Source organism: Amblyomma americanum, chromosome 5 (genome assembly GCF_052857255.1).
Source record: "Amblyomma americanum isolate KBUSLIRL-KWMA chromosome 5, ASM5285725v1, whole genome shotgun sequence".
Taxonomy (NCBI): Eukaryota; Metazoa; Arthropoda; class Arachnida; order Ixodida; family Ixodidae; genus Amblyomma; species Amblyomma americanum.
The window spans coordinates 131,309,835-131,334,788 of record NC_135501.1 but is presented as its reverse complement, the minus strand read 5'-3'; the positions used below and the strand labels follow the sequence as shown (position 1 = coordinate 131,334,788).

Sequence of the window (24,954 nt, the reverse complement as noted above, 5' to 3'; positions counted from 1 at the left end):
AAAAATTGGAGGGTACACTTAAGCTCTCCTTTAGGGTGTGACGCGATAGCTTTGGTGGGTTAACGCCGATGTATATGGAATTGGTCACTCGATTTCACATTGAAATTCTCATTGGAGTCCTTCCTGGGAGTGCTCAACAGTCACGCCCAGTGGTTCAGCGGTTAAATGATAGGAATGCGATTGCAGCTGCTTCCATCGGTGTGGCTTGTGCGATCCAGGGTGTTCGTCCTGGGAAATTTATTTCTACCAATCACTGATTTCACTGCCATCTTCCAAGCTAATCAGTTTGCTCACAATCCGCTGGGCAGGTTGTGATAATTCCACAACTCAATTGACCGAGGCTCTCGACCTAGGTTGCTTCTCTGAAATTTTTTGCCCACAACGCAGACGACGCTGGATTTTCTGCACAATGGGAGCCTTAACGCTTCCGCGTTACTACGACTCTCACCGAGGCAAATCTCGAAGAATTGCTGTGAAATTTTCCACACCGGCCTAACACCGAACTTTCACTTGCGTTAAATCTGTAGAACAAGTGAAAAATGCGGTATTGAAATAACGATCTCTGCAAAAAGGAGAGCTTCGCGTGTACGCCTTCGGCCTAGCACTAGCTAAGGCAAACACGAAACATCGTCCTCCCACCATTCCCGCGATGGATGAACTGCTTTTTAAGAACGTGCCATACGCTGTGGCGCCAGCTCTCCGTCTAAGCAATATTTATAAATTATATGGCTGCTGAAGCGGGCCCGGGCCTCATGGCTAGCTTCGCGGGCCGGGGCTACCTCTAACAAATAAGAAAGCCACTGCACTCTTCCTGTGACGTCAAACACCTCGCTCTGTTGTCCCTATCAGGGAATGAATTAGCAGAAGCCTCATGAAGCGACGACCGCCAAGATAAGGAAAACCAAAATGCGTGACATGACAGGAGGAGCGCAGTGACCTTTTTCCCCGGCGACCGCCGCTTCTTGAGTTTTGAGCTCTAAATTAATACATATGTGTTCTAAAGGCTTAGAAGGAGTGCTGAGGTATTTTCGTTCTAAGGACACTGGGCGGTGCCGGGCACAGTAGTGATATAGTAAACCCATGCCAGGCCCGGGCTTGAAGCCATGGGCCTAGGCCTGACTAGGCCTTTAAATCTAGCGGCCGGGGCAGGGTCGTACCCTCGAATGCTGTCCCTGCAGCGCTTTAGAGCAGACTGGAGTGCAGCTCTGTAAAGAAGATAAATATACCGGCCTCGGTTCTATTTATTTATGAGGTATATGGCGGGCCGTTTATGCATGTGTTCGTCTAAGGTAGTTGTGACGAATAAACGCCCCAAAGCTGACACCCCTACTGTACGCATATCGTAGATTAAGAGATAGACCCTATGAACCAACTAAAAGGGGCTCAGCGTCCTACATGTACCGCTATGTATTCTGTTGTAGATTCACCTGTGATTATATACCAGCTTTATGTGCATTAAGTTTCTTTCTCAGTTCTATTCGCTGGTTACTTGGCTAATTATTTTTGTTCCAAGATCTCGATCACAGATTTTCTCTTCTTTCTTCATGTGCGCCGTATTGGAATATACGTTTTCTTTCCCCTCTGCAATAACGCTTACGGTCGCTGCTGGTATTTCAAAAAAATGAATATCAATATGCATCCTGCCACAAAATTCTTGCTCGGAATAATCGTCGCCTCTTCGCAGCACACCTAAAACGGGATTAGCGTACCTGTTGGCAGTAGCCGCAAGTGCTCGCCCTTTTGCCCTCGGCGCAGTGCGGCGCTCACCAGACAGGCATCGCAGCGGGTGTGCTGTACGCTTACGTGCTCGGCCAGTTCACCGAATGGCCGCGACTGGCTCTGTGCTGCGCGGTGCCGCCCGCACTCGCAACGGCGTTGCTGCTTCTGGCCGTCGAGTCCCCGCGATTTCTAATGGAGCGAGGCCGGCGCGCCGACGCTCAGGTGGCGCTGAAGAGGCTGCGACCAGATGCTTCGACGGTCGAAGGCGAGATAGAGGTAAGTAGTCGCGGTGCTGGCCGTGATGCGGCGAAGGTGCTGACTAGCTCGAATGGAAGGACCAGCAGCTGGACTCTCGTCTCGGGGGGTAGGTGGGGCGCACAAGGCAAAACCAGGCGGTAGCATGTTCACCCACCGCGGTGGCTTAGTGATTAGGGCGCTCGACTACTGATCCGGAGCACCCGGGTTCGAACACGACCGCGGCGGTCGCGTTTCGATGGAGGCGAAACGCAAAGGCGCCCGTGTGCTGTGCGATGTCAGTGTACGTTAAAATACCCGGGTGGTCGAAATTGTTCCGGAACCCGCCACTACGACAGCACCTTTTCCCTTTCTTCTCTCAGTACCTCCTTTATTCCTTCCCTTTCGGCGCGATTGAGGTGTCCGCCGAGATGTGAGATAGATACTGCGCCATTTCCTTCCCCAACAACCAACCAACCAAAGCTGAGAGGATGGAACTAGGAAGATATTAAAGGAAGATGGATGGGGCCCTGCGCACGCTTCGTCATTTTCGTGTTTGTTGTACTGTCTTCCTGGCGCCCTCTACGCTCCTTATCGAGCAACCATCAGCCCAACAATGAGTACACTCAGATGCTGACAGTAACATGGCTAAGTAATCATAGTCACTTCAATATGTAATCCGCGTCTTGTCTTCGCTACAGCTTGAACCACTAGGCGAGGATACCTTTGTGTTCCAGAATATGTCATACATGGTTGATGCAAACAAGAACGGAGATATGATACATCTGTATCACAACTATTTCCAGGAGAGTGTTATAGGTATGAATATTGAAATTAATAACCATGGCAATACGGCCAACATACTCAAAAACTGATAAATATCTTATATATTTAAAGAGAAGGGCTGGGTGAAAAAATTGAGTTGAGTGAAAAACCGGAGCTAAAAAGGTAAATAGAACATACGTCCGTTCTCATCACCATCATTATGGCATCATGAGTGTACCTGCTCACTGACGTCAGTGCCATTACTGGACCCGGCCGCCGCTCAAGGTAGAGGCAACAAGCCTTAAAATAAACCTTCATGATGGAGTCGTTTTTTCCTCATTCTTGATTTTCACGTGCTAAATCCAGACAGAACATGAAAGGACTTAGTCGAATGGTGCTCCACTTTCAGCAGTTTATTACAAAGACGACATGTGCGTATAAGCTTCTGTTGTCACATGCAGAAAGAAGTCAACGAAGCATCAAAACAGAAGCGATAATAATTGCGCAAAGTATTTTCGTTCCGCCGTATGCAAGGGAATTGAAGTTCTGCTTTCGTTGAAGTTTTATGGGCGCAGCGTCAATTTAATTTTGTACGACCTAGAGAAAATACTTTTTAGCGTTCGTTACCAAATCATTTCAATTTTGTTGGTCCTTTGCGCATACGACAACAAATGCTGTTGAGGTACGAATCGTCTGTTTAGTATGTTAGTTGAAAGTGACGCATCGTGCTGTCATCTCCCTCCAGGTTCTGCCCCGTTTTTGCCGTGTTTATTTCAAGAATGGAAGGCAGGGTAACCACTGGACGACTGCAGCCTATTGTAGCGTCGTCTTAGCGCCACCTCCGGAACCGCAAGTTGAAACGCCAAGCAGAGATGTCAGGACAGAAATGGCACAAGCTTCTTTTATGCCTTTATGACACAAGCTGCCTTTGATGGCCTTTTCGGGCGAAGTGTTTCGAGGCGCTGCCGCCTGTCATCATACGCATTGGCAGTGCGCGCTCCCAGTTGCCTTTAGAAAGTGTGACAGTAACAGTTAAAATCTCTCCGGGTATGCCCTCGGCTCAGCGTGACTAGCTAATATGGAATCCACCTACTAAGTGAGAAAGAAGGTTGGTCGTGTGGTGCCTCGCTTTCGCTGGTCGTGAGCGAGGAATTGGGTCACAGACACAGGTTCACAAACATGCAACATTTGTCCGTAAAGTTCCGAGGCTGAGTCAATTAAAAAAATACGTTTAACATTGAAATGGTTTTTGCAGCACCCCATCGAAATAGTCTCCCTTACAGTCTATGCACAGCTTACAACGCTTCTTGAGGTTTAGGAAACAGTTGGAAAATAGTCATTTTGGCAGGGCTGTCATCTCCTTTTTCGTGGCGTCTTGAATGCCCTCCACGATTTTCATCTTGTGACCTTTTAGGGCTCTTTTCACACGAGGAAACAGGAACAAATCGCATGGGGAGAGGTCAGGCGATTGTGGCGGATGGGGAAGCACAGTAATGCAGTGCTTGGCGAGACATTTTGTCACGCTGAGAGCAGTGTGCGGCCTTGCGCTATAGTGGAAAAGGCACCATTGTCCAGATGCAAATAAATCCGGGCGATGGCGTTGTAGTGCATCACGCATGTGATGGTGCACGCTGATATAAAACTCCTGATTCACCATCTGCCCTTGTGGGACGAACTCGTGGTGTATGACACCACCGGCATCAAAAAAGAAAACTATCAGCATCGTCTTTCTTTTGCTCTTTTGTCGCCGCACCTTTCTCGACGCCGGAGAGCTTGTGGACCGCCATTTGGCACTCTGCCTCTTTGTTTGATGATGGTATTGAAAACACCATGTTCCGTCTTCAGCAATGATGTTGTCGACGAATTCAGCATCCTTCTCTGCCTCGGGTAGTAAATCAGTGCTCACTGACGCCCGCGTGTCCTTCTGGTCTTCTGTGACAGAGAGCGGCACAAGTCTGGCATTCAGCTTTCGTTTCCACATTTTCTCACGCAAAATTTGGTGGCACGTTTTCTTACTAATGGCGAGGCCATCTAATAGCATGCGTACAGTAATGGTGCGGACTTGGTGTGCGATTTTCCTGATCCGAGCCACGTTGTTTTCATTCCGTGATGTTGAAGGGCGCCCTTGCCTTGTGTCGTCTTCCACCGGCGTTCTCCCCAAAACAAGCATCTTGTTACACTCGAAAACTCGCGCCCGCGATAATGTCTCGTTGCCTTAAGGTTCACGAAGGAGCTAATACGTCTGTGTGGCTGTCTTGCCAAGCATCATACAGAATTTTATGTTTACACGCTGTTCTAGGTGGATGTCCACCTCCCCCCATTCACTCACAGTATAATGCTCCGACGACAAGTGCCAACGTATTTTTCCACATGTTAGCTCGAAAAGATGGCGCTACACATACGCACCAACATTTGTTTTGGAGAATCATTTCTTGAGAAGAAAATAATCAGTCTCGAAACTTTGCGGACAAAGGTTGTAGAAAGAGGCCGCATACACCAAAGAGATGAGAGGGAGGAATCTCTAATTGTTCACACCCAACACCTCCACCAAATGTAAGGTGGGGTTTATTCTGAGAAGCTTCCTAACGGGAGCAGGGTCAACAGCGGGTCAGCTAGTCCAGCCGAGAGCGTGTGCCAGGCGATGACCATGTAGCTCGCGCATATGCTCGTCGTCTTCTTTACAATGGAGCCAGGAGCATGCACCAGGCGATGACCATGCGGCTTGCGCATATGCTCGTCGTCTTCTTTACAATAAGAAGATATGCACTGGGTTCTCGAAGACAATGGAACACGTGCAACGCAACACGTAACAAAGGATACAAATAGGGAAAATATTGGAATAGTAGCTCACTAACGCACAAAACAGGAAAACCAAATAAACACAAAATCTCCACTTGGTACTGCGATAATCCGACGACCAGAGGGTAACGATGAGGCCGTCGCGAGTACTGGCGCGCGCCCCCTCGCAGGATTGGCGAGAGGTATTTTCACCGGAGTCCAGCCGGAGCACTTCATTGAAGTCTGAGTACGGCACGGCGGCAACAAACACCCTTCATTTATAGGAGATTCTGAGGATGTTAGCCATCCTGCGCGAAGGCAGGGGCGCGCATGCACGTATCGTCGACAGTACTTCTGCGCTCTCACTCATACGCCGGTGTTTGCGTCGTCATTGGTCAGGTGGCGGTGAATGCTTGGAAACCTTCGAGTTCCTTCTTTGGTCAGTCACCATCGCTTCCGATGATGTTTAGAGGGCCTCACTTAGCCCGCTCAAGGTTATCGTACCCAACAATTCTGGACAAAAGCATTTTTGAAAGGAAGCCAGATTATGAACTAGGATAGGATAGGATAGGATAATTTATTTAGTTCTAGCCCAAGTGGTTTTATGCGGTTCAGATGAGTCCATCTCCGCAACGGTGGGTTGCCTCTATTCCAGGGCTCCTCCGGATGCTGTCGTCTGCTGAGCTCGCCGTATCAGACGGATCTGGTCATCGCGCCAGTCGCTGGAGAGCATAACCTCCCATTGCTCCGCACTTGGGTTTGGTATAATTAGAACGGCGTCGACTTTTTAACATGCCCAAGTTATGTGATATAGTGCCGGTTTTTCGTGGCGCCACACACGTGTTCGTATAAAGTCTGGGGTGAATGTTGGACTTAGCTCTGCGCTCGTAATCGCAGGAAATTTCTTCATGCTTCTCTTGCGTTCTAGTGCGTACCTGTACAAGACACTTTTCGCGCCCCGTCGGCTTCCCGAATGTCCGCCGCATTTCCTGCCACGACTTCTCGGGCACCCAAAACTTTGAAAACAAAAGTTTTTTGTGCTTATCATGCAAACCTTAAATAATGAAATTCAATTTTTACTTCGTTCTAAAATAACGTACTCCCTGATGTCATCAGGAAAATTGCTACCTAGAGCGATTGGATTTTATCACATTAAGTGTACCTTGTAATGCGCGACCGCTAACTTTACGCAACGCTGTCCACGTATAGCCACCTGCACTGCTGATCCAGCCGTGCGACACATTGCCACAATCTAATTTTCTGTATGTTACAGCCTCTCATAGGCAATAATATATATTATTTTTTTAAATAAGACAAACTTGAGCAGTAACTTGTTATCACTGATATAAAGTAGCGTTTGTGAGAAAACTGAAAAAGCGCATAGCGGTTCTCGTAAAAAGTAAGTGAAAGAAGGACAATTGCACTGTCACAACAGCAAGGTTCCCAAAAAGCATCAATCTATAACGATCCCAATCATGCTTCTCTTCAATAATTTATCGTTGTACGGCGGCTTTCGATGCTCAAGCTTGGCCTAATGGTGCAGAACTTCTTTAATATGCATGCTTTACAAAGGAAGCGGCTTGAATCGATCACTGCTATAGGTATACAGAACGCTTAAAGAGACCAAGGGTTGAAATATTTGACTGGAAGTTCAGTATTTCAACTGAGAGCAGGTTGTGACTGATCCCCTATACTTAACTCCATGCGCCTATCTTCACTTTGGGCAGTTGCATGCGGTAAAAGCACGATAATGCCTTTAGCGATAACGGAAGTACATCGAAGGATGGCACTTGTCTTGTATGTGCAGAATCGCGACAATGGTGCAGTTATTGAAATTTTTAAGTAGATAATTCTTTCAGTGGTACAGTCATTAGGTGACTGCAAAAAGTTATCTGCTATAGGAAATGTTCAAGAGGCTTAAGGTCCTAAGATCAAGTCCACTGTTAAATAATGTCAACTGTGCTACTCTATCGTTTTTCATAATCTGAAAAAGATGCTAACTCTACTTCACTTCTGTACTCTTTTTCGCTGCATAAATGGCTTGCGCATCCGTGAAGGGTTCAGTGAACTAGTGTCTGCACTCTGATAATTCGTATCTTGTGTGAGGTACTCTTAGCGCTGTTACAACTTTACCTAAAGTACATTTTCAGTGTTCCTCTATATCACCGCCTCTGGGAAGAAGCTGTTGAATAGTATGCGAATATTCGGTTACGGTGCGCATTTCAGACTTAGTGGGTTTAAAAGTAAATCGCCTAATGATCGGAAACATGCGACCAAAGAAAACAATTAGCTGTGGTTTAAACTTTGGTTAACCCTGGTGAAGGCGAAAGCTTCCTTTGCATGGCTACATTCATAATCGCCACACACACTGCCGAACAGATTGTCTGTAAAGCGTCGATGAAATGCTCGATGCCCTATGGGGCAGTTGCCACCTGCCACGGTGCGCAGATTGTGATGACCTCAGTATATCACAAGACCTGCCAAGTGACAACACATGAGAACCTGTCGCGTGAGTGCACTGATGTTACCCTCTTGAAAACCTAGCGTAGTGAAGCTTTCGCTTAAAAATGGCAGTCCTTTGCGAGTCACCAACTCTAGAAATCATGTAGTAACCTCGCAGCCAACAGAAATTTTCAAAGTCCTTACATAGAGGCTACAGCTAGGACACTGGTAGTACAAAACGTTCAGTGATTTCACTAACCATATGAAAATCACTATTCACTTTTTCCAGTTTTTTATTTTGCTACGCAGGCAGGAAGTTCTAGCCTGCTCATAGGTTTCGCAACACACTCGTCGCAGGTAATTGAGGCCATCTACCCGAAGACACCGATGCCGATCATGCACTACACGCTGGCCGTGATGGTCATCGTGTTGCAGCACTTCTCCGGCGTCGACGTCATCATGGAGTATGCCACGGGACCGCTGCTTCTCCACTTCGGCTCACCTCTGCAGGAAGAGTTCATTCTGCTTGCCGTCATACAGGTACAGACGCGCATTCAGTTAAACTTGTTGGGCTAGTTGGTTAACATGCTTTGTTGGTACTGCAGCAAAAGAACAACGGTGCAATAAGACAACACATACCACAATGACAATCAGCATGTTCGTGTTGCATGAGCTATGCGTTCGTGCGGTGGCGTGTGTTTTCTTATTTCATCCTCGTCTTTTTCGCTCCCTACAAACGACACGCTCTAAGTCGCAATGACTGCCAAAGCGCGAGAGTGAACTGGAATACAGAAATATCGGAAAGAGCAAACGAAAGAGAGTTTTCCTACGCAACTCCTTGGAGTCAACGTAGCAGTATGACAGTAGCCCAAAGAACAAGTACGAATACATCGTGTTCTGATAAATTTAAGACGGTCGTTCGAAACCGGATCGTAATACTCTCGGTCGGTCTTTTTTGCGTAGTCCTTTGTTGTTTCTTCTTTGCCCCGTTCTTCACTTTTTTTTCACAGCAAACATATAGCAAGGTTAATTCATTACTATGCGTCGTATTGCGCTTGCTGGGCTATCAAAGAAGACAGGACGAATGTCTAATAGGTGAAATCTCGCTAATTCTATTTTGCTGCTTAGTCAAACTGATATGACATACATTTCGACATTTAAAAATGACATACATTTCAATTTTATAATTTAAATTTTACATTCCGAAATGACATACATTTCAATGAACGGAAAAGCCCATGAAATACGAACGTTTTAGCATGTTCAGCTGTATTTCGAACATGCTGCGCAATCATCGTCACCCGTACGGTTAAGCAGGGAAGACCAGTCCATAGACTCGGGCATACCAGACAAAAGCCGTGCGTCAATAACCGCGGTGTTTGAAGACTGCGCTGTCCTGTGACAGTCGTCCCGCCGAAGCTGGTGCCGTACGCCATGCCGCTTGCTATTATTGAAGAGAAAGCATTAGATGACTCATCGACATGAAAACACCGTGTCACTGAGAAGTGGCACCTTTACAAAACTCGTGATTGGTCTAAGCGGTATGGTGCCATCAGAAGCGGCAAAATACGAAACATTAGCCCGTAATAGTGAGTACTTATACTTAGAACAGAATGAACTACCAAGGAATAAAACTTCTGACCGAAGATGCGACCAGGGGCTGTATTCCCTAAGCTTTTGATTTTAAAATGATAATTTCATGTCCGTCTGGCCCTCTGTCACTGGTCAGTCAGACACACCTGCGGCTTTCAAGCGTCTGTGGAAAGCGATCCGGGAATTGCGTGGTTGGCAATCAGGCCTCACCATTGGATGGTATTGACTGCGATACGGAGCCGCTGGTGAGGCGCATCGCAGAGCTCTATAAACAGCAGGCGACCGGACCTGCCCACTGGCTGCCATAGGCTGCGATGTGCAACCAACTGTGAGGTCCGATCGCCTTCTACCCAATGGCGTGGTCGCTTTCCACACACGCTTGAAAGCCGCGGGTATATCTCAGAGACCAATGACAGAGGTCCAGACGGACGCGCATTTGGCTATTTTAAAATCGACAGCTTATGAAATACGGCCTCAGATTTATCTCCAGTGATTGCAACCGGGCGGTCTCGATTCTACGTTGTTGAACGCTCTGCGGCTACTTCGCACGCCCTATCTCCACAGTTTATTATGAGCTTTAAATTGAGAACAGCCGAAAGCGGCGGCCATTCTGTTCGAACCGCCGAGCACGTTTCTGGCTAACGCCGCTGGTGAGTCATTCAGTTCTTTGCAGGCGCAAGTAAACCCAAAAAACCGTTTCTTTTAACACCCTCTTCGCTGCCTTCCTGACTGTCGGACTACCGTCACCACTACGTGACATCTATTGGAGGTGCGGGGTGGCAGGCAATATACCGGGCACCCCCTGCAAGCTGTGACGCCAGCCCTCTTCGTGTCTCGCCGGAGGACCTGTCAACAGTCCAACCAGCCTACCGACGCCTGTAAGAGGAGCTGAGCTCGAGACCCTGCCAGAGCACACTCGGCGGCTGAAAGATGCATCGACGAACGACGTCAACCATGAGCCGACGTTCACCCTACTGATCCTGCTGAGAACGTTCACCATACTGAGAACCTTCAATGGCACCACTGGTGAAGACCATAACGAATGGCTCGACCAATTCGAGCGTGCGGCAACATTAAACACGTGGGAAGATGGCATACAGTTTTGTAGAAACATGGCGCGAAAACCACGAAATATACCTGGCTACGCCAGATCTCTAAAGAGGAGAGCTAGTGAAGACTTCCACGAATGACGTAACCAGAGAGTGGGCCTTTTTACTGCTAGACTTGTGCATACAATAGCCTAATGAGTCCGTCACAATGTTCGCCAAGAAACCGAAACGCCTCTACCCGCGCGCGGACATTCAGGTGACACAGGAAAAGAAAGGTATGCGAGGCGTCAAGGAACATTTGTTTCTTTTCTTCAGTCGCAACACTAACAAATATTTTGACTATTTCATTCAAGTTCCGTCTACCATAAAAACCTTCGACGCCCGAGCCCGCCAATACCGTCGTCAGGAAAAGAAGTTTGCAAGCAGAGAGAACTTTCGAGAGAATAAACATGAACTCGTCTGCGAAGAACTGTGCCGTTTTCTGCTATCGCCAAAACAGAATAAGGTAGCGTCGCTCAAGCAAGTCTTCCGTGAACTTCAAAAGGGATTTGTCTTCTCTCATTCATCAACTCTGGCACAAGTACCTCAAGCCATGACTTACGCCGCCGCTACACTAAGCCAGAAGAGTCCCGCCAGCCCGCGCCTGGAGCCCTATTTGCCAGCCAAAGATTCCATCCTCGCGGCCAGTTTCTGCAACCTCCGCTAACAAAACCAGACCTCTGAGGACACGGGATCAACACCATCCACTATGGTTCCACCGCGGTGACCCCGATCACGTTCTCCGGCGCTGCCGATACAGAAGAATGGGTCTCCGGGGCTTTGTCCACGACACACCATGACCCCAAACCAGCCAGTGACCACACGAGATGAATACTTGAGACACACCGGCTACACACAGAGCCGCCTATCGGGGTCGTCATCCCTGCCATCCGCGCGGTTTATCGCTACGTCGCAAAGAAGCAGCAAGCGCTCGAAGGCAGCCTCCCAGCCCCCGCAGAGAAAATTAAAGACAGCAACCTCTGGAGCTCACGTTTCTCATGAGCAGAACGCCTAAGATTCTCCACGCCGCATGAAGACCCGGCTCTCATTACGCTGAAGCCGCATGCAACGACAACCTGGACCACGACACGGCTCTACCTCACTATGACGCCGATACCCAGAAAAGCCCTGACGAAACGCCCTACCCATGATTCAGATACCCGGCGAGCCGTCACTCAACGTCGAGGACAACTTGCAACGCAACAGCCAGGAGAGCCAACTTATAAGTGGCTAGCGATAGTCGGAAAGTTACGGAAAAAGAGCCGGCTGTTCAGTGATCAATAGAACATTCGCTGCGCGCCTGAGCAAAGTCATGACAGCTTGGGACTGTTCACCAATCCGCACCGCAGGACGCCACCTTATTACGTCATCAGGACGATGCAAAGCTGGAGTCACCGTCAGCGGACATACCTAACCTGCGACCATCGTAATACTACAGCAACGTTCAAGCGACGTGATATTGGACATGAATGTTCGTGCTGAGCATCAGGCGATCGTCGACATTCAATAGAAACTCATGACGCTTTAGGCGGACGAAGCCATCCTTTCGAGTTCAACGCTGGAGAATCACGTTGCCCTGCGTGTCCTAGGTAAACAACTGTGTGTGCCACAGCCCGCTGAAGCGTAATGGTCACCGTAGCTGCCACGGAAGCCAAGAAAACAGAAGCCGTCATCCAGGTACACACTGAGTTTCTTCTTGAGCGAGGAAGTCGCATCGCAAGAGGCATCGTGCATTTGCATAATCCCCAAGCTGAAGTGCTGCTCTTCGGCGAAAAATATCGGCACTTCAACACAGGAACGACGGTTGCTTTATTAGACGAATTATTCTATGTTCGCGACGCCTTTGCCCCCTCTGATCAAATGGCACAATGTTCAATGAAGGAAGCTCACACACCCGTCTTCCACATAAACCCCGCCCTAGCCAGGAAGCAACAAGACGAGATGGGAGTCTGCTTCGAAGCTACAGCGAATTTTTCTCGCCATCGCCGAAAGTCCGATAACAGCCAATTGCCAAGCATCGCATAGTAATTGACGAGCATGCCCGAACTCTCCGCCAAAGCCCTTACCGTGTGTCGTAGGGAGGATTCCAAGCCATCCGAGACCAAGTGGAAGAAATGCTGCGTGACGATGTTCTCCAGACATCGAAGAGCCCCTGGGCAGCCCCAGTCATCCTTGTTTTTTTAAAAAGCACAGTGATCTCGGATTTTCGATGATTGCCACCGATTTAACAGCGGTGGTAATCGTTTCTGCCCCCTACCCCGCATTGATAATACCCTGACCGTCTCGGCGATGTCAAATATTAGTCGACAATGGACCTAGAAAGCGGGTGTCGGCTAATCAAGGACAATGAAAGAGACAGTGAGAAGACTGCCTTCATTACTCCCGACGGCCTATACGAATTCAAGGTAACGTCTTTTGACTTCATTCTGCCTCAGCGACGTTCCACCGTTTACTAGACACATTATACTGGCAGCTCCCGAGTGGAAAATTTGTCTCGCATACTCAGATGACGTCGTCGTCTTCTTTACCTTTAACGATCATGCACTAATGATACGAACTGTGCTACAGGCATTCCTTTCATCAGAGCTTGCCCTGAAGCCAGAGAAGTGCCATTTCTCCTGCGAGCAGCTGTTTCTAGCCCACATCGTAAGCAACGATGAAATACAACCGAACACGCAGAACACCGCCACTATTGCACACTTTCGACAGCCGACCGAAAAGACAGCTGGGCACCAATTCCTGGGGCTGTGCGCCTATTACCGCAGAGTTTTAAAGAGATTTTCGCGCATTGCCGGACCCTTAACGCGGGCAGCGAAGTCGAATGTGCCATCCAAATAGGAAGCTCCCCAACTTTAAGCATTCCAGGAACTTAGGCGCTGCTTGCTGTCGCCTCCCGTGCTTGGACACTTCGACGAAAACACCCCAACCAAAATTCAAACCGACGTAAGCAGCATTCGACTAGGTGCTGTTCTCGTCAAGAAGCAGCAAGGCCACGAGACACTAATAGCGTACGCCAACCGCTCTTTATTGAAAACCGAGGCGAACTATTTCACGATGGAGAGGCGTGCTTTGCAGTAGTGTGCGCAACGTCGAAATACCGCCGACACCTGCACGACAGGCCTTTCAAGGTTGTGAGTGGTCATCACGTGCTGTGCTGACTCGCCAACTTGAAGGCCCCGTCTAGCCGCCTCGCTCTACGAAGCTTCCGACTCCAAGAGTTTAACGACACTACCATTTACAAGACCGCAAGAACTCTGACGTCGACTGCCTGTCACAAGTCCCTCTATATGAGCCACCGCAGGACGTTGATGAAAACGTCTTTCTAGGATTTATAGGTTCCAGCTCTTTTGCACAGCAGCAACGCCGAGACACCGACCTCATACGCCTCATCAACTACTTGAAAGGCAAAGTTTCTTCACCTGCAGCCTGGTTCAATCGGGGATTTTCTACGTATCGCGCACAGAATGATGTCTTCTTAAAGAACCACGAAAAAAACCGCTTCCCTCCTCGCTGTTACTGCACGTCTTCGCAATGAAATTCTAGAGGCTTCACACGACGGGCTGACAGCTGGGCATCTAGAGGTTTCTCGCACCCTCCGCCGTATTCAAGACAAGTATTAATGACACCTATGCAGGCATGTATTAAAAGTGCTATATGTCTGAATTCTGTTGACCAGCGTGATTAGCGCATTGTGATAGCTCAGACACAACCACATATAGAGCGAGCAAAAATTCCAAATACGCATATTTCGCTTTGGTGCGCTGCTGCGGTTCTTATGACCGCAATATAGTAATGTTTGCGTGTATATACACAGTACAATGAAAGCTAATCATTTCCTCTTTTCTTGCGAGAACGGTAATGATCTTTCAAGCGTTCAGAAAATAAAACGACCCTGCAAATATCGCATGTCAGACGATAACTGCATATATATTTTTGCGAGCATGTCTATTCGTCGTGTTGCCGGAATGGAACTCATTCGCAATTGCGGGCACCGAAATACAGCTGCACTGCGACGTGTTCACTCTTATTAAAGCAAAGTACAGACGGTGGCCAAGAAGTACACTGCAGCCACATACCGCCGTTTTCTTCTCCTGGCGCATTTACAGACATTATTGAAAATGCATCGGCCATTGCGACATTCTTTAGGCTGACCTCTCTTTACGTACACTAGTTAGGAATTGAACGGAACACCGAAAATTTCGTATTAACACCTAAGGATAGGTGCGCCAGTAAATTCTTACAAAGCATGCTGTTGGTTTTCTTTTTTAAGCTAAATCAAGAGAAAAATCATGCCACCGACGGGCTAAAGATTTTTTTTTTCCTCGTGAGTCCTATCCGACACTTGGTTGTAGCCTTCCTGATGCTACTGTCACCGCAGTTGGTGACGACAGCGATTTGCGCTCAGCTGCTGGACCGGACGGGGCACGTGAGGCCACTGGCGGTGTCGGCGACTTTGTGCACGGTCAGCATGATGGTTCTGGGAGCCGTCTACTTTGGTGCATCAAACCCCGCCTATGCCCTGAACACCACCCTGGGCTCTTACCTCAACTTCGGCTCTAAGGTACGAAATGAAAATGTGGCAATTTCTTTAACAAACGATCGCTCGTAGTTACAACCGCGCTACCGCCACCCATATGCGCACACATAGTGGTCTCCATGTCAACAGATAAGGCAGGAGGTTCTGGAGCGAATGAAGGACGCTGAAGACTGGCATAAAATTACCTTATTTTCCTTACTGCAGCCAAATATTGGCTCTGTCGCCGTTGGATCTTGTTATTTTTTATCGCTAATAAGTTGTTAGAGCAGGAAGGGGAAGGGGGCGACGATTCTACTTGCACCGACGTGATCCCACTCAGTGTAACCAGCATTATTATTAGCTAATTATTTTTACTGCAGGCGGTCAGCCCGCTATATTAGCGCCCTCATTCATGGACTGAAGGACCGCAAAAAGGCGCCGGGGAAGCTCGGGAATTTGAGGCTGAGGACAACATGGCGGCAATAGCTTTCGCTTCTGGTGACCTTGCCTACCAAGAATGTTTATAGATGGCACTGACTGTTCTTGTTTTCAAGTTTCTTCTAGAAATGATTAGGTCTTGCAGGAAGCGCGGGTTGACTGTTTTTCGGCATAAACAATGCAAGTCGCGTTTACTAGATTGTGTTGACGAAGAAAGAGGTTAGATTGACATCTGGAGTGCGAATCGGGATGGAACGCATTCACAGCATTGTAAGGTGCAACGTCAAGCGACGAAAACATGCATTTCTACGAACAAGATGGGTAAAATTGCCCACGAAACATTCTTCCCAATTTTAAAGCGAAATCTTTACTAGGCTGTGTCGGCGGGGATCGTGTCCGCAAAATGTGTCGGCAGCAGTTGTAGGCAACTCAGAATAGATGGCGTCACACGAGTGGTTGTAATCAAAAGAGCATGATGTGAGGATGCTGCCCGGAAAAAGATTTTCGAATCTGGAAGAATATTTATTAATTACAACCTAAATTGTCCAAAAAGTGGGCGGTGCCCAAGCAAAAGCACTTCTATATTCGAAAACGCCGGAAGGAGGCGGAGCTACAGCGTAGCTCCAAATTTGAAAAACCGGAAGTGTGGACGGGGCCATAGCGTGGCGAGAAGTTTGAAAACTCGAAATTGGCAGTGACGTGACCAGGGATAAGCGATCAATACATAACCAGGAGATAGAAAAAATGGTAATTTAGAAGGAATTAGGTAATTAGAGAGAAACAAAGGATAAAGAATGGGTAAATAGACTGGACGGGCAAATAGTGAGTGGGCGGGAACGAAGCGTGGCGGAAAGTTTGAAAACTCGAAATGGTTGCCGGAATGAAACGAGAATATAATCACAGTTAATCAATAACCAATCAATCAAGTCAACGAGAAAACAACCATGGCACCAAATATGAAACGCGACCAGTGTCGAGTAGAGGAGGCGTCAACGCTTTCGCATTCTTCCAATGCGGGTAGCCGCAATGTCTCTAGTTTTTTTCCTCCTAACGAATGCCTTTGTTGCTGAAGAATAAGCCACTATATGGCGAGCTCGTAGGAGCGCTAGAAGCGATTCAAGAATCGTACCAAATGCAATCATCAGCTCACTGAAGTTGTGGGCGTGACTTCAGGCAGCCATCGGGTCCATCTCTGTTAGGTACTTCAGAATCGAAAACCAAAAAGTGCTTTACCAAATTCTATTATTTCGCTTTGGCGGGACCGGCGTAAAAGATAAAATAAAATTTTCGACAAAAGTTATTGTTTTTAGCCCAGCATTTCCCGTCATCTGGTATTGTGCAAGTCATGCACCATAGACTTCAAAGTTTAAAAGTGCACTAAGCTGTTTTGCGATACACGGCTCTGCTGAGGACTAAATGCTTGGTATGTTAGGGTAGCGCAAAACTGGACAATGCAAAAAGAATGACGCCAGTGCTGTGTGCGTCTTTGTCCATTCTCCCGTTTTGCACTACCCTCACATACTATGGACAACAGTTACCGACTCGCCCAAGATTCTACCCTTGTGGATTAAATGCTTCCTTTCCTCCAGCACAGTGAAAAAAGAGAAATTTTTGGACTACGAGCACTTGCCACTGAATTATGTACAAGGCCAAGGTTACAAAGGGATATTTTCGGGCCTATGCTAACAGCAAGATGGCAGGGAAGACGACAGAAAACATAAGGGTAAGGTTGATTATGCAAGTCAGAATACGAGGCACTGAAAACTATGCCCCTCATGCATTTTAAGATTCTCAGTGCGCAACAGAACGTTCAGCTCAATTTGCTCACGACACTGCGTTGGTGTCCTAAAGGCATTCGAGGCGTGGCCTTAGAAAAGACTGCTTGATAGCTCTATCTGCTAAGGAAGAAATATGCCGACATGTTTTGCGAGGGGTTACTGGGTAACTGCTTCATATACGTATTGAACCATTATAATTCGACTTGCTTGCACACTTTATGTCTACAAAAAAGAAATGCTCAGCAGGAAGTACAAAACCACAATACTAGGACAAAAAAATTCATTTTGAAATAACCCTGAGAGGAATGATTACTCTTTTGATTCAGGAAAAATATGGCGTCATAGGGAACAATCGGAAAAACTTCCTTAATCTAACCCAAGTTGAAAAACTCATTGAAATAACTTTCGTGCGTAGGTTTTAACCACCGTAGAAGTGACCCAAAATTTTTATAAATTTATTTCCTAAATGAAAGAACCAAAGGCTGAGACCGTGTTATGGCCATGTTATGTGAGCCTGGAGTTTGCTTCTGATATCGCAAAGTGAAGATACCGTTCACAGAAGCACCCCGACGCCTTGGGGCATAGGCGCAAACAACGTTTAAACAGCTTCAGACCGAAAGCAGGCGATCTTCCTTGCTCCAATTATTTCCTTAGGCTAGATTCCGTCTATAACAACTACGCGAAACAGATAGCCTGAAATATAGTGTTTTCCCTCGAGTATTAATTTCGTAATTGCGGATAAAACCTAACCGAAGCTACTCGGGCCAGCGTTGACTGAGCGTGCGGATGTTGTTTGTGTTGTTTTTCAGACTTTGACTTGCTTGCTCCAGATGTCGCTCTGAGTAAGCTATTGTGGGCCAAGCACGTCTCCGTTTAGCAATTATCAGCGCTCTGATTGTTCGCGTACGTTCTCGAGGCTCAAGCAATAAGCTTCTTTTTTCAGGAATTCTTCCTTCCCTTCACGCGAAAAACCCGCCGCGGTGGCTCAGTGGTTAGGGCGCTCGGCTACTGAGCCGAAGTTCCCGGGTTCGAACCAGTTCAGGGCGGCCGCGTTTCGATGGAGGCGAAACGCACAGGCGCCGGTGGACTGTGAGATGTTAGTGCAGGCTAAAGATCCGCAGGTGGTCAAAATTATTCCGGAGCCTTTCACTACGGCACCTCTTTATATTTTTCTTCTTTCACGCCCACCTTCCTCCCTCCCCTTACGGCACGGTTAGCATGTCCACCGAGATGCGAGAACCCTACTGTGCTATTTCCTTTCCACAAAAACAAATTTTCAATTTTTGTGCGGAATTATTCCGCTATGTACGGTTTGAATAAGGAGCGTTCTTTTTTGTTAACATCTCAAGATTACACATCTCTGGCAAACATAAATTCATTAATAGTGTTTTCATATTCCTGCTTACAGAGTATTCAGCCATGGGCTCGCGCAGGGCTTCAGTATTCCGTGAGGAATAATCTAACCTATTCCAGTCAGCTCTGAGTAAGAACCGCGGAGGTTGGCTTGAAAGGTCGCACATAATGAGGTGTCACGATTTGCGGAAGCTGAAAATGACCGTCCACACAATGTAGCTTTCGGGCTAAAGCATCCAGCACTGTATTTAACCGCCAAGTATTAGCAAGCTAGAACTCGTAGGCAAAACTTTCTATACATCACGAAACATAGAACATGGTCATGCACATGAAATAGATCGTAACTCTGAAAGCACATAAGGCGCACGAGACGCAGACAGCAGTTCTAGAAAGCTCCATAACATGTGATGGTCGGACCTTAATGGTTAATTAGAAGTCCTTACAGAGACTTTCCAAATGTTTGGCTTTTCAAAATGTTTGAACAAAAAGCATAAGTGAAGCAACCGTTATTGCTTGACCTGTACTCAGTGGCTGTTCCAGAACCATTGTGCACGACGCAGTGCACGCAATGAGCACAGGCTGACGCCCGCAGGTCGTCTTCAGCGCCGCGTTTTCCGCTGGCCTGGGTCCCGCGTCCTGGGTGCTGGCCATCGAGCTGACGCCACTGCGTGGCAGAGGCTTCGACTTCTTCGGCAGCGTGTGCGCCTTCTACTGGGCTTCGGCGCTGGCAGTCGTCAGCCTGTTCGCTAGGATGGGCACTGACCCGCTCTCGCTGGCGGTGCTCAGCTGGTTCTGCGGCGTGGTCACCTTTGCGGGCGGCGTCACCGCCTTCGCCTTTGCCCCGGACACCGCCGGCATCAGCATCGAAAGCATCCTGATGGAGGGCCAGGGCGACAGGCGCAAGAAGTCGGAAGTCGGTGACGCTGCCAGCACCACCATCGCGCCGCGCCGTGACGAAACGGAGGCGCTCGGCGAGCGCGAAGAAAGTATTGCACCGCCGCGGCTCGGTGTTCTGCAAGCTGAAAGAGGCAAGGCGGCTGTGGTTGATGTCGCAGGTGGATCTGTGGCCGACGATGACGACAAGCCTCAACAACAGGCTCGGGCGCCCCCTGGCGGGATGTTGCTTAGCGAAGCCGTGTCGTCATCCCACAGCGCAATGGCCTCGACGCCTTCGATACGCAGGCCCGGTAGTAGTCGCCACAAGGAACGGAAACTTTGAAAGGAAAACGCAGCCGCCTTATGTGTTACTTTAAGCTGCGCTAGATGTACATTTGTGCTTCTTACAGATGCGTGGTACTAATACCAGTGACCACGTTTCGTTTTCTATTGGCACACTGTTGAGCATATTTTGCGTTTTTTGCGCTGCACATCTGCGACGTAACAACTACATTTTGGTTGGTAGATTATTCAATGTGGAGCTCTATGTTTTCCTTTGTATTAACCTTTTTCCTCGTTACTGAGCTGTACAATTTTTTTTTTCTCAATACTCGTCTACTAGGTGACAATTTTAACTTGATGTCCATAGCAGTTGTAATCTTTGCCAGGTTAAATCTGCCTATTATTATTTCATCAGCTCATTATTTCTGCTTCGACAGGAGTCGAAATTAATTATCCGTTAGTTACAGAAGAGCAAACAGGGGGCTGTTTCTATGACTGCTGTTTCTATCCTTTTCCATTATGTGGAAGCGCTCGCGTCGTAGGAACAGGAGGCATCAACGAGATCTTTGCAAAGCGCGGTCTATGTCGTTTCGATTTATTCAAAACACGTGCAACAAGAAACCAAAATGAATTATCGGGAGAGTAACTACGCTTACTCGGCGAACCATCACTCACAAAAAGTGTCTGCAGTGTCGGTAGTGAGAGGTAAAGATGGCAGTGTTGGGTTGAATTTCCCTGCTGTCTGATGTTCCTCATTCAAACAAGGCGTAGAACTTTCGGGCGACGAATCAAGACCAGTGTTGAGATTTTGTGTAAGAAAAACGTGCGCGATAGCGATCTTTCTAGGCTGAAGAAGCGAGGTGCGGAAAAAAACCATTGACTGCGGGCACAATGCCTGCTTTTATAGGTTTTATAAAACGGGGCAGTAATAAACAGACCCCGTAGACGAAATGACTGCGTTATTAGCCCATGTTGGCCATAAGCTTTCTAAGCGATGGCAACACGTGGCGGCGGGAGAAGCGGTAGCTCAAACCTCCTGATTACTCTGGTCAACCTGGTTCTCTAACGCGCTCAGCCATCGCACAGCGCGGGGACGTTACTGCAAACGGCTTCTACCGAAATGCAGCCACCACGTGGGAATCCCTCTGCTATACAAACCCAATACAAGCTGCTTTTACGACTCGGGGGTGATGTAGAGCGATGTACCGGCTAAACTGCGCGATATTTGTTAACGCGACAGCTTAAAGGCATTAGTTCTGTAAAAAATCCGGCATCGGCGTTGAGAGAAAAGGCAGCTGGCTCTCCCCTCACTGGTACCACGTCCGTGTGACGTCATCACAACCTGCCCACCGGATTGTGAGCAGACGGCCCATCATGGCAGGCGGCAAGTAAATTAATGAGAGGTTACGAGAGGTTGCTCGGGGAGAACCGCCTGGGTCTCGCAAGCCCCATGGCGGCTGCATTTGAAACAACCACATGTTGGGGCAGTAGCCCATCTGTTAATCGCTGCACCACTCCGCAAAGGGTGGTATGACTCCCCGGGATCTACGAATGTAAAGCAGAGAATGACCAATTGTGTATATATGGGAATTAACCTAGGTCGAATGATCAGCAAAGTGGACTCCAGACAGCTGAAAGGAGCCATTAACCCCATTCCGTAACCCCATTGAGGCGGTGCTTAAGTATCCCCTCAATATTTTCAACAGTTGATCGGACCACGTTTTCTGCGTAAAAGCGTGGCTGGTGGTTGTTTAAAATACAAATGTTCGGGTGCACCAAGCAAATATTTTCGGAGCCTATATCACCAGTGAGGTGACTCGACTATGTACCAGATAGTGCAGTTGGAACGCAGACGTCAGCAGTCAAGCAAACGCGACGCTACTCCAGCTCACATGACGTCCTAGCATGGGAACATAAGGCGAGCCGACATGCGTGCAGACTGAGTTCAGGGAGCCATGATGACACGCTACAGAACTTAATTAGCTGCATCCTTTCGAAAGGCAAGTGAGACGGATGCGCGTACACTGTTCATCTTTCGTGTTCAGCTTAGGTGACATCATGTGCGAATAGAGAGATAATGCTTGATATAAATTCCGTAATTTAGAGGTTATGATAAGCTGCGCCATTTGGCTTCCATTTTGTCGTCCTGGAAAAGCTTCAATTGATCAGTGCCTATTGGCGCGGTTCGAAAGTTTCTCGAGTGACCCAAAATCTAGCCGCGTTGGACTGGTCATTTCTAACGTTCGCTTGCATCTCAAGTTCCCATCCTGAGTTATTACATCAAAGCTCAAGAGTTAGTTCAGGCGAATGTATTTTTCGAAAAATTCTTCAAAGTGCCCAGGGCACGGGTGTTTGTTTCAGCCGACAAAGATTGTTCTATTTTCTGGTCAAAAGCGAAATATTTCAAGACACAGCTTGGAGATTGCGGTAAAATTGCTTCAAGATGAATAAAGCTGAACTGAACGCGGTTAGATGGCATGTCATTTATTACTTCACTGCGCCTGCACGCTAGCACCAGAAGCCTCGGTAGTGCAAATGTAGTCCTGTTTGCGGTTGAAGCCTCCCTTTGCCCCTGCCGGTAGCACTAGGTTGACAACTACCGGAAGTGGTGCTATGTGTCGTGTCCTGCTGAAGCTGCCATCTGCTGGCTTCCAGCTTCCAAGGTCTGCATGTGCCAAAGTGGAGAGGAAAGTTCTTTCTCCATTTTCAAAGGAGAGGAAATGAAAGTGGGAGAGCGAAGATAGAGAAGTTTACGGGCGAGCGCTTGTGAGAACGGAGTGCAGAGAGGAAAATCCCCTTTCATTTTCGTGCGCTAGCGCGAGGTGGTTCACTTGCACAAAAGCCGGTATGGGTAGCGGTGAAGAGTGGTGGTCTTCTCGTGAAGGTCGAAAACAGGTTTCGCGGTAACTGAAGCTGTGTGCAAAGGAAGAAAACCGCGCACGCCAGTTACAGCCAATTGGCTATCGCGCCTGCTTCAGCCTAAACTATCAATAATTATGAATATATAGGTCATATGTGTGCCGTATATATATATATATATATATATATAAACAAGGTTGCATGCATGATTCCATGCTGAGTGTGCCCGGCGTCGTACGTGGGGGAAACGAAGAACTTGGCCGAAAGAAAGAGGCAACACAGAGTGGATGTCCGACAAATGAACCGTCAGCGCAGCACGGTGGCCGAACAGTGCGAGGAATGTGACCACCAAATTGACTTTGACGGCAATATTCTACTGGTGACCGAAGCTAACCAGCGCAGGAGGCTTCTGCTGGAGTCGTGGCACATGCAACAGACATGAAGGAATGTTAATTCCTCCCTGGGGACACTTCCTTCGTCCTACATCCATGATTTTCGGCCATTGACCCCTGAGGTATTCAACACGAGGGCTTAAAAACCCAAGCTGCGCCTCGCCCGTAGTCAAACCTTCAAGAAGGGACCTCGAAATGTCGTGTTTTTCATATATATTGTAACGTGAAGATGTGCACACCAAAAGGGAAAAATATATTTACAGGGAAACAGCTTACAGCCACGCAGCCGAACAACCGGGCACGCGAAGCCCAGCAGCAGAAACGCACTTCGTCCTCTTCGCGTTCCAAGCGCGAGCGCACCAAGCACGAGCGTTCCAAGCACAAGCACAACCGTAGCATAACTCCCGGCGGCAAAAGCACCGTCCCGGTGCTAAGTAGATGATGTAGCAGGCGTGTGGTACGGTTTGAGACGGACTGCATGAACGACGTCAGTCAAAGGGCTAGTGGACGACGTCGGAGCTTGAAGAGGTGTAATCTCGTAGGTCACGTCGGTCACCTGACGGAGAACTCGATAAGGGCCACTGTACTGACGTAGAAGTTTCTCAGAGAGACCGACATGGCGAGAAGGAGACCAAAGGAGGACGAGTGAGCCCGGCGGATAGTGTACTGGGCGATGCCGGCAGTCGTAAACTGACTTCTGGTAGGTCTGAGATGCGGTGAGCCGGTCTCGGGCGATTTCACGGGCCATAGTTGCTCGGGAGATGGCGTCACGTGCATACTCTGTGGTCGAGGCAGTAGAACTCGGTAGTAATGTATCCAATGGCAGCGCAGGATGCCGACCAAACAGAAGGTAGAAAGGAGAATAGCCGGTGGTATCATGCCGCGACGAATTATAAGCAAATGTTACATAAGGCAAGGCAACGTCCCAATCGCGGTGGTCGGGCGAGACATACATGGATAGCATATCGGTCAGAGTCCTGTTGAGGCGCTCGGTAAGCCCGTTCGTCTGGGGATGGTAAGCTGTAGTGAGCTTATGCTGCGTGCCACAGGACCGGAGGATATCGTCAACTACTCGGGACAAAAAGTAGCGGCCGCGGTCCGTCAGCAATTGGTGTGGAGCGCCGTGGTGAAGGATTACGTTCTGCAATAGGAAGTCGGCGACATCGGTTGCGCAACTTGTTGGTAACGCACGCGTGATAGCGTACCGGGTCGCATAGTCGGTCGCGACAGCAATCCAACGGTGGCCGGAGCAGGACGTCGGGAAAGGTCCGAGAAGGTCGAGTCCAACACGGTAGAATGGTACGAGAGGTACGTCAATAGGCTGTAGAAGGCCAGCAGGCAACGTTGATGGTCTCTTCCTGCGTTGACAGAGGTCGCAGGAGGCAACGTAACGCCGAACAGAGCGGTACAGACCAGGCCAAAAGAAGCGGCGTCGGACCCGATCGTATGTGCGGGAGACGCCGAGGTGGCCTGCGGTCGGTAGGTCGTGTAGTTCCGCTAGGACAGATGAACGGAGACGGTGGGGAACGACTAGCAGGAGCGGAGGTCCGTCAGGACGAAGGTTGCGGCGGTATAGGACGCCATCCTGAATGACGAACAGTTGCAATGAAGGATCTCGGCTGGCACAGTTGAGGCGATCAATGAGAATACGCAAGGAAGAGTCTTGTCGCTGCTCGTCCGCGATGTTAACCAGATCGGAGATAGCGAAGAGGCACGGGCCGAGGTCGTTGTCTCCAGGATCAGGCGGCTCTACAGGGTGCCGAGACAGGCAGTCGGCGTCTTGATGGAGACGCCCTGACTTGTAATGAACAGTGTAAGAATACTCTTGGAGGCGCAACGTC

The 24,954-nt window shown here is 48.5% G+C and overlaps 1 protein-coding gene across 1 annotated transcript; it reads left to right on the top strand.

Annotated features, from left to right (window-relative positions):
• The first annotated feature begins 1,911 nt into the window (after nucleotides 1-1,911).
• Nucleotides 1,912-19,933, top strand: LOC144134199 (facilitated trehalose transporter Tret1-like). Its single transcript, XM_077667157.1, has 4 exons — nucleotides 1,912-1,995; nucleotides 8,248-8,478; nucleotides 14,998-15,180; nucleotides 19,297-19,933. The coding sequence occupies exons 1-4, from the start codon at nucleotides 1,912-1,914 to the stop codon at nucleotides 19,921-19,923; spliced, it is 1,125 nt and encodes a 374-aa protein (XP_077523283.1). The 3' UTR covers nucleotides 19,924-19,933.
• The last annotated feature ends 5,021 nt before the right edge of the window (nucleotides 19,934-24,954 follow it).

Bases quoted from the DNA above. Each gene is read 5' to 3' on its own strand.
- LOC144134199 (XM_077667157.1), top strand. From the start codon at position 1,912: ATGGAGCGAGGCCGGCGCGCCGACGCTCAGGTGGCGCTGAAGAGGCTG. The intron at 8,479-14,997 runs GTACAGACGCGC...CTGTCACCGCAG, and splicing joins TTCTGCTTGCCGTCATACAG to TTGGTGACGACAGCGATTTG. The intron at 15,181-19,296 runs GTACGAAATGAA...TGACGCCCGCAG, and splicing joins ACCTCAACTTCGGCTCTAAG to GTCGTCTTCAGCGCCGCGTT.